Below are 14,601 nucleotides of genomic sequence, written 5' to 3'. Positions count from 1 at the left end.
TTCCTGGGTGTAGGCTGAACTATCTTTGGGAGGAACTTAGTTTATAGTTTATAAAAACAGAAACAATAACAGGCCTTTCCCAAAACAAACCTCCTACTTGCCTGGGAACTAGACTGCTTTTGTAGGACTAACAAATTAGCCACAAGATTAGAAATTATGGCTTAGGAGTCATGCAGCTGGAGGCTACAAGATTCTGACGCTCCCTAAACCTCTCCTAAGATCAATGCTTGAGATATTTTGGAGACGCTGCCATTGATGGATCAGCTGGCACCACCCAGATCATAAACTGGTCTTATGGCATCTGATCTTGTGGCACCCACCCAAGAACTGACTCAGTACAAGAGGGCAGCTTCAGTTCCCTATGGTTTCACCTCTGACCCAACCAACCAGCTCTCTTGACTCACTGGCTTTCCCTCACCCACCAAATTATCCTTAAATCCTCTGATGCCCAAATGCTTGGGGAGACTGATTTGAGTAATAATAAAACTTCAGTCTCCCACACAGCTAGCTCTGCATGAATTACACTTTCTCTATTGCAATTCCCCTGTCTTGATAAATCAGTTGTATCTAGGTAGCGGTCAAGGTGAACCCATTGGGCAGTTACAGTAATATGTGATTTCAATTAATATAGTTCATATTATACTGTATCATATTGTGATACAAATATATTGCTTTACTTTGTTAATTTTTAATTAAAGTCATTTAAAATACTTTGCATAGTGAAAATGTATAATAAATGTTGATAAATCTTCTCATATTAGTAATATCTTCATAACAAATGTCACATTTGGAAACTACATGTGAGGAAATGATAGTTTAGATTTAGATTAAACCTTGTAGGGAAATTTGTGTGCTTCAATGGAAAACTAAGTGCTTTGAGCACACCCTTCTGCGTTATCTGATTCTGATTCTTTGGGGACTCTTGGCATTGCCTTTAATCCATTTACAACTGTGTAAGTTGTAGATAACTGATAGCAAGATGTAATAATTCTTTTCTATAGACATGCAAAATAATTCTGTTTGGTGGTTCAATTGACTTCCCTCCCTCCAGCGAAAAAACCCAGATTTCTCTCTATTTGTAAATGCATTTCAACTTTCCTTTACTACACATAACCTTCTGCTCCTTTAACTTATTTTTAAAACTGATTGTAACAGCTTACTGTTTTCCACATTAATAATGAGTTTAAAACAATCTTTAACACGTATTCATTTTATATCTATATGAGACTCATGATTTTACCTGATTTTTGAAAATTATCCTTTAATAAATGACACTTAAATGTCATCCTTTTAAGAAACCAGAGTGGTATTTTTCTGTAGTTGTTACATATTGAATCATATTAATTGTTGCTTTTATTTTCTTATCTTCTGATATGGCTGCTGTTTCATCTGTCATAGTTTTAATTAAATATTGACAGGTGTGTGTTTTGTTTTCCCACCCTCATTGTAAGCTCTTTGATGGTTAATGCTTCCCTGTATTCCTTGCTGTGCCTAACATAGCATGTTACACATAGTATGTGATCAGCTTGATGAACTACAAGTTGGATAAAATACGAATACTGGGTTTCCTATTTCATCTTTTCTGTGGTCTTTTGGAAGTGTTACAAGACTAGTGGCTTCATATTGGAGACTGTGAACATCCTAAGAGTCCTATACTTCAAGTATGAAAAGGGCAATTGGGTATTTCCCAATGACTTCTTAATTTTACTTTTTACTATTTTTATGTTATTTTTATATGACAATAGTAGTGTGTGAAAAAATAAATGTACCCTATATTTCAAATAGATTTCAGTCTTTGCAGATGTTTGCTTTATGGTTATAAATTACTTGGAAGAATTTCAGCTCTAGAGTTTCTTTCACCCAAGGCCTGAGTGTCTGGCAAACTTTATCCCAAGGATGTATGTGGAGAAGGAGAGCTCTCTCTTAACACATGAACCAATAATATATACTTTCTAGAAATGTAAGTGGATTGGTAGTTTGTATGTTTTTAGCCCTTGATTGATTACTTTAACATACATTTTCATATTTGATTTTCACACAAATCTTATAAAAGACATATCTGCTATTTCTCCATTTTACAGCTGAGTAAACTAAGGTTTTGTCAAGTTAAGTGACTAGAGCTTTGAACCCAGGCCTTCTCCCATACTAACTCATTCTCGTTTCATTAAAGTAAGCTATTCTCTACATCTTCAGAAGGTCTTATCCTTCAAAGTATCACCTCATGGTATAGCCTTTCCAGTATGCTCTGTGTCTATCTGTACCATTTTCTAAATTTTACCCAGAGTGTTTCCTAGAAAATTATAAGGATAAAAATAAAATTGTTAGATCACAAATACATATATCTTTTTTCACATAAATGAAGGCCTAAATAAAATTTGATATTGAATTTCTCTTCATCTGTTTTTCTCTGAATCGGAAACTTAACTTCATGGCAATTTCATGTTGAGCAACTCCAATCAGATTACTTGCTTTCCAAGGCCTGTCCTGATTACTGTTAGTACAGTGATAGGGAATCCTGGATCTTCCAAAAAAAAGTAGGAGATCAAAGGTTAGTCTTGAATAGTTATTCTCAAATTTTGTTGCACATTAGAATCCAGACCTTTAGGATCTGAGCCTCCACATATATTTTGGGGGATGCTGATCTAAGGTATTTAATTTAGGAAAGATCTAAGGGCCTGAGAACCAGAGTCCACCAGAGCCAGAGAACTGTAAGAGTTTGTTGGAGGAGGTCACAGTTTTCCTAGAAAGCACTCATCTGATGTTTTAAAATACTATTTATTTTAGAGCAGTTTTAGATTCATAGCAAAATTAAGAGGAAGGTACAGCTCATCTGATTTTAATGTGCTCGAATCTGTCCCCCTGTCTCTTCTGAGGTGACTAGAGCAGACCAGACATAAAGGTAATCCCAGACCGTTCTCCCTAGCTCCCTAGAAACTTATGTTCTTGAATGGATCTGCAGAGACTTACTTATGAATCATTGGTACAACACAGTGTTCACAGACCCTGCGAATTAACTACTGAAGGGACCTATAAGATGTTTTTTGCTAAAATGCTGATGAAACTGACCCAATTGTCCCACAGAACTGATGTTTATGGGTTTTTTTGAATAAACATAGAAATTGACCTTCCTAGTCATGAAACTTAAGAAAGTGACATTTCTCTCTTACCTGAGTTCGTTTCTTAGGAAACCAACCCTCAGGCCTCCCAGATAGTATCAAGGAGCTAAAACTCACAAGATCACTGAGATCACCACATCTAGACAATGGGATGCCAGATCCCTCACCCATCATGGTGGCCTAACTGACCACCTGTGTCTTGTTGACCAACTCCTCTTGCTTATCCTTCCCCGATTCCTATTTTCTCAGATATAGTCACATTTCTTCTCTACTACATAATCCCCAGATTTTAGTCCATCAGGGAGGTGGATTTAAGACTAATCTCTTATCAACTAGGCTGCAGCACCTGATTAAAGCCTTCTTACCTGTCAATACTTGTGTCTCAGTGATTGGCTTTTTGTGTGGTGAGTAGCAGACCTAGTCAGAAACTCTGGCATTTCGGAGACACTAATTATGAAAATAAATTATGATTTAGAAGAACAAGAAAGTTAAACAAATGTTTAATAGGAGAATACTAAAACTGCAACATTCTATTGAGAGATATCAAATAAGACAAATAAATGGAGAGTGAACTCTACTTCAGAAAGAAAAGATGAAAAATTTTAAAAGTGTTTTGCCACTTCCCTGCATGACACCTTTCAATGGATTATGCTCACATTCAAAAAGAAATTCCAAAGTCCCTGCCATTTATCCAAAGATGCTTCATAGTATGACCTCTGATCTCTCCTTAACTTGTCATCTTCTCTGTTTTCAAAGAAACAGAGAACGTCATCCAGCTTAGTGTTCTCCTTTCCTCTTCTCTTTGACAACCATGTGGCTTTCTTCCTTGCTTCCTTCAGGTCTCTGGTTGTAACCTTTTGAAAGTTTTTTCCTGCATGCTGTACAAACAAAAGTAATCCACATTATTGCAGTAGAGAAAGAGTTTAATCGACAGGAGGCTGGCCATGCCGTGCGGGAGACAGAGTTATTACTCAAATCAATCTCCCCCAGGATTCAGAGACTGGAGTTTTTTGAGGATAATTTGACTGGTGGCGAAACTGCCTTTGCAAAATTATGAGTGAGACAGTGAAAGAGATCTAACTTAACTGACTTCATCTTGCGTCTAACCTCCAAGCTGTCTTTGTTCATTCCCGTGCATAGGCTGAACTCACTTTGGGAGCAACTTAGTTTATACTTTAAACAAAGATGGTAACAGCCTTTTCCCAAAGCAACCTTCTTCTTGCCTGAGGACTAGACCAACATTAGTCACAGGATTAGAAATTATGGTTTAGGAGTCATGCAGCTGGCGGCTACAAGATTCTGACCCTCCATAAACTGCTCCTAAGATTAGTGCTTGAGATATTTTGCATACCCTGCCCTTAATGGATCATCTGGCATCACCCAGATCGATAAACTGACTCATCTTGTGGCCCCCACCCAAGAACTGACTCAGCACAAGCGACAGCTTCAATTTCCTATGGTTCCATCTCTGACCCAACCAGCCAACAGTCTCAACTCACTGGTCTTCCTTCACCCACCAAATTATCCTTAAAAACTCTGATCCTGAATGCTCAGGGAGACTGATTTGAGTAATAATAAAACTCCCGTCTCCCACACAGCTGGCTCTGTGTGAATTACTCTTTCTCTATTACAATTCCACTGTCTTGATGAGTTGGCTCTGTCTAGGCAGCAGGCAAGGTGAACCCCTTGGGTGGTTACAGTAAGGGGCCATGGGGTGGGGAGAATTGATTGGTTGAGTTGGAGATTAAATCATAGGGAGCTGAAGCAGTCTTTTTGCACTGAGTCAGTTCTTAGATGAGGGTCACATGACCAGCTGAGCCATTTTATTGAACTATGTGGCACCAGTTGATCCATCTAGTGCAGGGTCTGGAAAATATCTCCAGCATCCCTCTTAGGTTTTATGGTAGTGATGTTATCCTGAGGAGCAACCGGAAGGTTTAGAACCTTGTGGCCTCTAGCTGCATGACTAGCCATAATTTCTAATCTTGTGACTACATTGTGACTACAAACGCAGTGTGGTCCCCAGGCAAGAAGAGAGTTTATTTCAGGAAAAGGCTGTTATCTTTCTTTCAAAGCTAAACTATAAACTAACTTCCTCCCAAAGTCCTATGCCCTGGAATGAACAAGGACAGCTTGGAGGTGAGAAGCAAGATGGAGTTGGTTAGGTCAGATCCTTTTCACTGTCATAATTTTCTGTTATAATTTTTGCAAAGACAGTTTCATGATTCGGTATTGATATAAGAAGCCTTTCCAATAATCTTATATACAATATTACCCCATCACTCTTTGGCTCCTTTCTTTGCTTTACCTTGAGAGCTCTTATCATCTAGGACTCTCCACACCCTGACTTTGTGTTGTTTATCTGTTTGCTGACTTTGAAGTAAATTAAAATATTTCACCCCAAAATTTATTTCTTTGACATACTTTGAAATGGCTGCTGCTTGGCCAGCAAACAGAAGTGGCCTTGCAAAGCTATTTTTTGTGGGGAAAATTTGCACCTGTAGAGAATCTTCATTTATATAGCCAACTTCCCCACCCCCCCTTGCCCCAGGTAGGTTTCTTACCTTTCAAGATCCAGGAGGGATTGAGAGTCTGACATCTTCGTGAGTCTGAGATCTTCAACAGTCTGAAAAGAAACATTTACCATCTATTCTCTCTCAGGGAGGCTTCATCTACATAGCAAGGCTCCCCTTGCCAGCCAAGCTTCTTTTTTTTCTCCCTGTCTTGCCACTAAACCTGATTTACCAACATAACTTGCTTTTGGCCATGTTCTGAGTCTGCATTCTTTACTGTGGCCTCAGGATGGTATATAACCTATCATATCTTATTTTTGGGTTGCATCTTCATCCTGAAGGCTCCTGTGTATACATGGTAAGTAAGTTTGTATGTCTTTTATCCTATGAACCAATCTGCCCCATGCTAGTGATTTTTCAGCAAACGTTTAGGGAGCCCATGGCTATGGCTCCCCCATGGTTTTGACTCTTTTATGCAGATGTTCCATAGGGAAGACTTTTTTTTCCCACTACTCTAGCAGTTAGTCTGGTTCATAGCAGGAACTTGATACATATCTGCGAAACCAATTAATAATGAATGATCATTAACCTACACTACAAATTCAATGAGACCTCAAGCAAAACCCAAGAGATTTTTTAAAAACTTGATCAAATGATTCAAAATTCATACATACCTAAATTTAGAATATGTGTACTTTTAAAAACAAATTCTGCTTGCAGGCAGTGATTCTAAAAATAACTGAATAAATGTTCAGGTATCTATAAAAGGATGATTATCATAGAATTACTCATAAAGCAGAAACTAGAAAATAATTTTAAGTACATTAATTGGAGCTAGGTTTATAATTTATGGTATATTAAATTAAAAGATAATCTCTGATATAAACAATACAGTGATAAGTGAAAGATGTTATCAAACAATATGTAGTACAAAATTATTTAAAAGATATAATTGTGTATTTACAAATATGCAAAACATGTCTGTTAGACTATATATGAAGATATTAACAATATTTTTTATTGGTAAATCTAGAATGACCTTCACTTATTTTAAATCTCTTTCTTTTCTGTCATAACCATGAATTATTAATAAAAGGAAAAGAGAACTATTTTTATTTTTTAAAAACAAAAAACAGTATCTAGTCCAATTTTTTCATTGGACAGATAAAAGAAATTGGTCTCAAGATACAAATTATCTGTGTGTGTCTGTGTGTTTAAGTATTGAAAATAGGGATAAACACATTTATCCAATATAATCCATCTGGAAAAGAAGAGCAGGCTTGGTTTTAGTGAAAAGTTGTGAGTTGTTTTATTTTTTTCCTGAACCAAATAGCTGTTTTTTATGAACTTCAAGCTTAGCTGTCATATTGCCTTTTGGCAAGACACTTGATTTGAAGGTAGATGTACTCTGCAAATAGAGTATATCTATCACAGACTAATGTAGCAAAATGAAATCACACAAGTAATCTCTTTAGATAGATTCCAGTGAATCTTCTTGCTCATTTCAATCCAAATCAAATCTATATTAAAATATTCATGCAAGGATTAAACTATGTAAGTACCAGGTCAGACTGGAGGAAGATTAAAGGGAATACAAGAATCAATCCTCAGGCATCAAGTTGTAGCTTCAGGATATGAGCTCATAAGATATAGTTATTTGCATAAACCAAAGTCACAAAGGAAAAAAATGGTCTCAAAAGATACCAACATTAGTAATTCCCTGGGTTTATTTGCTGCACATAAAATAACTATTTATTGTGAAACTCAGATGGCTTTTGTTTAGCATACTTGTTTGATTTCATTTCTTGATTATTTTGGGTATTCATATAAATATTGGATTAAAAGAATTTGAGTAGTTAAGTACTTAGGAAGTTCAATTTTGAAAAGCCCAAACTGTGAAAATATTATGTGAGATGATGTGAACAATTTAAAAAAACATCTGGGGCGACAGCCAGTCCATATAACGCCCTTGTACACAGTGGAGAAATCTGCATCCTCCGGGGGGACACGACCACATGGTTTGGCAAGCCTCTTCTCTGGGCAAGCTGGGGAAAAAAACCCAAAAACAAACAGATAAAAAAACAGCATGGCTATGATGAAGGTGGAGGGAAAAGTGGCCTCTTTTAATCTTGGTCCTGAGGTTTGAAGAGGAATATGACTGTGAGTGGTGAAACTGCCTTTGCAAAAATTAAAACGGTGAGAAAATTATGACCGTGAAAGAGATCTGACCTAATTGACTCCATCTTGCTTCTCACCTCCAAGCTGCCTTTGTTCCTTCCTGAGACTAGGCCAAACTAACTTTGGGAGAAATTTAGTTTATACTTTAACTTTGAAACAAATGTGATGAAAGTGCTTTCCTAAACTAAAATCCCTTTTTGCCTGGGGACCAGATTGCCTTTGTAAGACTAACAAATTGGCCACGAGATTAGAAATTATGATTTAGGAGTCATACAGCCAAAGGTCACAAGATTCCTAACTTCTCCAGTTGCTCCTAGGGATAACATCACTGTTGTAAATTGGTGCTCGAGACATTTTTTTCAGACATTGCCATTCTGATGCACCAGATGGCACCACCTAGACTGGTAATCTGGCTCAATCAGGAACAGAAGACAACAGAACAGGGATAGAAGACAACAGAATGAACCTACCAACAGCCCCAATGATTTCATCCATGGCCCAACCAATCAACACTCCCCACTCCTGCCAAATGATCCTTAAAAAACCTCAGTCTCCACATTTTCTGGGAGACTGATTTGAGTAACAAAACCCCAGATTCTCATTTAGCTGGCTCTGTGTGAAATGCATTCTTTCTCTGTTGCAGTTCCCCTGTCTAGATAAATAGGCTCTATCTGGGCAGTGGGCAAGGAGAATCCTTTGGGCAGCTACAGTGGCAGAGACAGAAATGGATTGCACAAAGTTTAACCAGGAATTCACATAACTGGCCTGTTGACAGTGTGAATTCTATATCTATCCTCAACCTATCCCCCTTTCCAGTCTTGTTCCCTCTTTCTCCCCGACACTGACTATATTGTTTCTTTAATGATCTGTTTTGTTTTATTAGTTTCTCAACACAGTTTTAGAACTTTCTGTTCTCTTTCTAAATGCTGATTATTATATACTTATTTTCTGTTTCCATTTCAGTTAACGTCATCTGTTCATTCTTTAGGCTTCTTGCTTCTCTTTTCTTTCATTTTAATCTTTCTCCTTTTAAAATTCTTGTTTCTAAAATATTTGAAAAAAATTCCAGATAAAACATTTAGAACTTTCTAACTCATGCTTGATTTGATGGTTAAAGTTTAACTTTTTAATATTATTGGGTTTTTAAATTGTGTTAAAAATTTTACTCCATTAAATTTTCCCTTACCTTGTCCTTAATCTTTAGTCTCTTTAGCCATTCACCTTCCCTTTATCATCCTACTTTAATTTTCTTTTTTAAATTTTTTACTCCCCTCCCCTTTAATAAATATTTTTAAAGTGACCTTTAGAATATTTAGCCAAAGAAGTGGTGAAAATGCAGTCATTCCTCACCCCAGACAGGGGCTACGGAGGAGCTCTCCCACCACTGTCTTTGCAGCTTCCGCTTGCTTTCCCCTAATGGATTTCCTGGTCCACTTAAGGCTGGCTCTTCAGAAACCTCACTGTGATACCCCATTGTTCCCGCTGGCTATAATTCTATTAGTGTGCCTGACACTTCTGATTTCCGGCAATAGTGTTTCTTCCCAAGTTCTCATACAGTCTGGTCTTTACCTAGGCAATATGCATTTAAAATCTATAGTCTTCAATACACTGTACGTGCTATTAACTTTGAGACAAACAGCCAAGAGAAAAAGTACATGACAGCACTAACAGTCACACCAGGAACTTTACGCACTAGCCCTGTCTGGCAAGTCTTGCCCTTGGTAAAGAACCAAGTGGTGTTGACCTGCACATGGAAACTCAGAGAAAAGGAGCATGGGCCCCTTTTAATGCCCTTATGTCCAAGTTGCTGTCACTTCTCTTCTCGTGGAGCATAAGTGGATCCTAATTTTTAGCACCTGTTAGAGCTGTTCCTAAATTCCTCGTTCTCATTATAATGCTCAAAGGGAATCTATTTAGAGCAGCTTTTTTAAAGTGACAATTATAAACCTGCTTGATGGTAACCTTGATTTGTTACGATTTGTATTTAGCAATTTGAATCTGACTCGAATGTCATTACCTAAGAAGAAAAGCCCATTTTCTTAGACACGCACTTTGTTCCCCAGTGAAAGCTCCTGTCGGGAGGATCCCCATGCTGGGCTTCTCTTTTCGCTAAAGAAATGGGAGTCTGGGGTGGCCCGAGTCCCTGCAGCGCCATGGTTTGCATGCAGGCTGTTAGTGGAAGCACCCACAAAAAACACACCCTCCTCATCCAGATGTCTTGCGTTCTCACACCTTGAAGCTAGTTCCCTTTTCTCTTAATCTGCCTGGCAGTGTCTCATATGCAGTGATCCAAGAAAGGCAATTTCTGCATTGAAATAGCTGAGTGAATTTTCCTGTCTCTTTTCTCATGTATATGGCATATAGTATCAACTCAGTTCTAAGCTTCCTGAGAACAGGGGTGATGTTTTTTTATCCTTTCTATCCCCATAAGACCCCACTTCATTAAGCTGTATGCAGTGAGTACATAAAATGTAGGCATCAAAACTGGGTGATGAAATAGTTTGTATGACAAACCCCCATGATACAAGTTTACCTAAGTAACAAACCTGAACCTGAAATAAAAGTTAAAAAAATTAAAAAACAATGTTACTGACCTCTTTTTTTAGCCTTCATACTTTTGGATATTTTACTTCATATTATAACAGTCAGTGAATAGCATCATTTGAATATCTTTCATGGTTTATTAATAAATTTTTGCTCTGCAATAAACAACCACAAAATGTCAGTGGCAAACAACAGTAGACATGCATTTCTCGTGCTTCTGCAGGGTTCGTCCATCCAAACTGGGCTTGCCTGGAGGGCTCTGCTCATTTTGGCTGTGCTCACTTAGGCAGCTGAGGCTTAGATGGTCTAGGCTAAACTTGGCTGATGAAACTCATCCACATCTATCTTTCACCTGATAGGAGCCAGTCTTCTCATGATGCTTGTAGCTGTGCAAGAGAATAATAACCAAGCACAACTCTTCAAGGCTTCATCTCTTCTAGCATCAGGTCCATCAAAGCAGGTATGTGGCTGAGCCGTTGTTTGGAAAAAAGTATGAGAACACGGAGGTGTGAAGAATCAGTGCCAAATGATGTCATCAACCACATATAGTGTGGAATATTAGTGACTAGTGCTCTATGAAAAAATTGTGGATGTGGATGTGCATTCAAGGAGAGTTGACTCTGGTCACATAATGCCTTCTTCTTTTTTTTTTTTTTTTGAGACAGAGTCTCTCTCTGTCACCCAGGCTGGAGTGCAGTGGTGCGATCTCGACTCACTGCAAACTCTGCCTCCAGGGTTCACACCATTCTCCTGCCTCAGCCTCCCGAGTAGCTGGGACTACAGGCGCCTGCCACCACACCCAGCTAATTTTTTGTATTTTTAGTAGAGATGGAGTTTCACCATGTTAGCCAGGCTGGTCTTGAACTCCTGGCCTCAAGTGATCCACCCACCTCAGCCTCCCAAAGTGCTGGGATTACAGGTGTGAGCAACCATGCCTGGCTGTATGTGTCATTTTTATCTGCCCAGGCAGCATGCAGTCTCAAAAGAAGACATTGGGGCAACTCTAGCTTTAAAGAGTGCAAGTTTGACTTTTGGTGCAGACTCTGCCATTAGCTAATAAGGAAGCTGTTTTAATCTATAAAAGGGAATTGCCTTTCTTTTTTTTTTAGATGGAGTTTTCTCTTATTGCCCAGGCTAGAGTGCAGTTGCGCAATCTCGGCTCACTGCAACTTCTGCCTTATGGTTTAAAGAGATTTTCCTGCCTCAGCCTCCCAAGTCACTGGGATTACAGGCTCCCACCACCACACCCAGCTAATTTTTTTGTATTTTTAGTAGAGACGGGGTTTTACCATGTTGGTCAGGCTGATATCAAACTGCTGACCTCGTGATCCACCCACCTTGGCCGCCCAAAGTGCTGGGATTACAGGTGTGTGCCAACGCACCCGGTCGGGAATTGCCTTTCTTAAACTGAGGGGGTTAAGAAGGCCCTCCACTGTGTGTCTTACCTTTCTTTGCAGTTGTCCATAGTATTTCATTTAACATACTGTTACACACAGAGTATGTTCTTAACATATGCATTTTGTGGGTTGGTAAAATGTGGAATGAGATTTATAAACTCGAATCCTATACTGCATGCAAAGTTAGGATTGAATTAAGACCAGTGAAGAAAGTTTCTCTATGGGGAAGACTGAGCTGGCCCAAAAATGTTCTAGTTAGTTCAGTGGTATTTTTATCACTAATAATCACTTAAAGTCATAATAAATTTAGTCGTTCCTCTCATAGGCTTCATTTGAATCCATTATGCTTTCAAGTGCATAAAGATGCTGTTATATTTTTACCAATAGATTTATGTTAAGTTGGTTAAAAAAATGGATATTCTAGATCAAAATATATGTCATATCAAAACCTGACCACAGTGGGAAAATTGTTTTCTACACAGGAAAAACAATATGGATAATAGATAATGTGGATAGGATCACTGTCATATTTTCCAAAGATTGAAAAAACAAATAGAGAATTTCTTGATAGTTGTAGCTTTGGAAATTTCTAAGGTTGCTTGAAAGGGTAACAATAGTTGCTCATTTGACCTCTGATTCACTAAAGCTACCCTTCAGGATTGGGAAAGTTTACCCTCTGTTGTCTGTCCTCTATTGAGAGTGTGCATCTTTCTTTCAGCTATGCACTTTAGCAAGCTAAATATTATCACTGCATGTCAAAGAAGATTGGTGGGGCTTGTTTCACGATGGAAGAGTCTCATTCCAAACGATTCTTGCTTGGATTTTCCCCTTGCTCTGTTAGCAGACTGCACACTATTTTTGATTGTTTAGGCCCCTATGATGTGTGCAGCAAACGAGAGGTGACTTCTTATCTATAAGCAGAAGCTGCCTGATAAACAGCAGGGATGAATAATTTATAAGGTAGCAGTATGGAAAGTGGCATTTCACACTTCTTTCCATGTAAAATGTCACATGAATTCCAAACAGGCTAAACAGTTTAGTAGGAAAGAGAAACCTCATATCGCTAGCAAGAAAAGGGAAAGAGAGGGTCTATAATGTGGCAATTATGATATTACTCAAAAAGAATTCTGATCCAAATATTGTTCTCCATTGATTAAGTGTGAAAGCAAATTACAGTTTCTCAAATCGATATTAGGAAATAATTAGTATACACATGGAAATAACATCTGTAAGGCAAATAGGCTTGGGTTTTATTTTACTCAATTTCAGTCAACTTACAGTAAATGAATCCTGAAAAACTATATTTTTCATTTTCTAATCATGCAGTTAGCCCTCCATTAAAAGAGAGCTAAAAAATGGGGTTTGATAGATTATTATGCATCATATTGCATAGTTAACATTAGTCTACTTAGTCAGAAAATCCAATCAAATTGGTTCTCTGAATTCTAATCATCATGCCATTAGCAGCTCTTTATTACTAAAGATGGTTAGTAAAATTAAACTGAAACCATAGAAGATCAAACTCAAAAGTAAGTTGCATTTTTATTCCATTTAATAATTAACATTTAGTAAGTTGATATTTTGGAAAGCTAAAAATTTAGAGTTACCTTATTGAATTCTTGATGTTGTTACTTAATCTTGCTTATAGTGATATAACATTTTTGAAATATATTTTGAAAACATAGATTCATGAAAGAAACCTATTAAATACCTTTATATATGAAATATTATAGGGAACACTCTAGGGTATAGAAAAATATAGTACTGCTTTTGTCTTTAAGGCTCCATTTCTTGATCTGGGTGGAGGGAGGTCACTGATGAATACATAACAGAATTAGAGATAAGGAAATGAGTTACTGTCTGGTGCTAACCATTACTCAATAGAAATTCAGAGAGAAGCAAGATCAGGCAGCTCTGGAGCAGTCATGAATGACTTCCTAAATAACCAGAAATTTGTGATTTTTCTCAACTCTTTCTTTTCCCTCTCCAGTTGACCAGTAATTCCAGATGACCTTACTGGCCAAATAATTCTTCTGCTTCCATCTCCTTATTTCTTCTCCCACCATCCTGAAATATGGAAGTACAGTTCTAAAGAGTGGCCCTGAAACTGATCAGAAATTCTTCATGCATCTCAGTGCTCTTGCTTGGGCAATCTTCCTAAATATTTCCCATGTGTACAAAGAGTACCTCCCAGTCTAGCTCTTTAGTTCAATGCACAAAATCCTTCTTGAAGGGTGCCTGCCTTATCCACCTTCACAGAATCAGTAAGTGGTAGAGCCAGGACTCATGTCCATGTGGTGTGCTTCCAGAGCAGATGTGTTTGTCCAAAATACCATATTGTAATCATACATGGATTTGTCTCCCTCCCATGAGACTGTAAGTTCCTTGAGGACAACGGGACTATGTCTTCTTCGCTTTGGTATCTTCAGTGTCATGCCCTCCTAAGATACTCAAAAACTACGTGTTACATAATTTTTGGAAAACTTGCATTTTGAAGATTGCAGTGGTGGAGGACCTCATCACGAGAACAAAGCCTGTGCCAGGTATAATGAGAGGTGATATTTAATAGGGAGGATTAGCTGCAGAAGTCTTGAAAAAGTTAAACAGATAAAAAAAAGGGACAGGAAGGTGACCAAAAGTCAACATCAACAGAAAACAGGACCAACCTTAGGGCAGGGGCACAAGGGGAATATGGGGTTACCAGAGCCAAGGAGACAGAGCTACCTGTGTTGAGCTATGATCACAGAAGGATAGACTGTCAGGAAGAAGTAGGAGACATGAAGATACAGGTAATTCCAGAGATAGAGACTGATATGGTTTGGTTCTGTGTCCCTACTCAAATCTCATCTTGAA

At 38.1% G+C, this 14,601-nt stretch overlaps 1 protein-coding gene across 2 annotated transcripts in view; it reads right to left on the bottom strand.

The window, feature by feature from the left end:
• Positions 1–3,600: 3,600 nt before the first annotated feature.
• Positions 3,601–14,601, bottom strand: part of LOC126940999 (putative uncharacterized protein encoded by LINC00305) — a 70,868-nt gene continuing 59,867 nt past the window's right edge. The window contains exon 4 of one of the 2 annotated variants that reach the window (XM_050767168.1): positions 3,601–3,994. In XM_050767168.1, coding sequence (XP_050623125.1) covers positions 3,894–3,994 — 101 coding nt within the window. In that variant the 3' untranslated portion in view covers positions 3,601–3,893. The remainder of the gene's footprint in view (positions 3,995–14,601) is intronic. The other variant, XM_050767167.1, reaches the window with a different exon arrangement.

Source organism: Macaca thibetana, chromosome 18 (assembly GCF_024542745.1).
Source record: "Macaca thibetana thibetana isolate TM-01 chromosome 18, ASM2454274v1, whole genome shotgun sequence".
Taxonomy (NCBI): Eukaryota; Metazoa; Chordata; class Mammalia; order Primates; family Cercopithecidae; genus Macaca; species Macaca thibetana.
The sequence above is the reverse complement of the archived record's forward strand: the minus strand, read 5'-3'. Positions and strand labels throughout refer to the sequence as shown.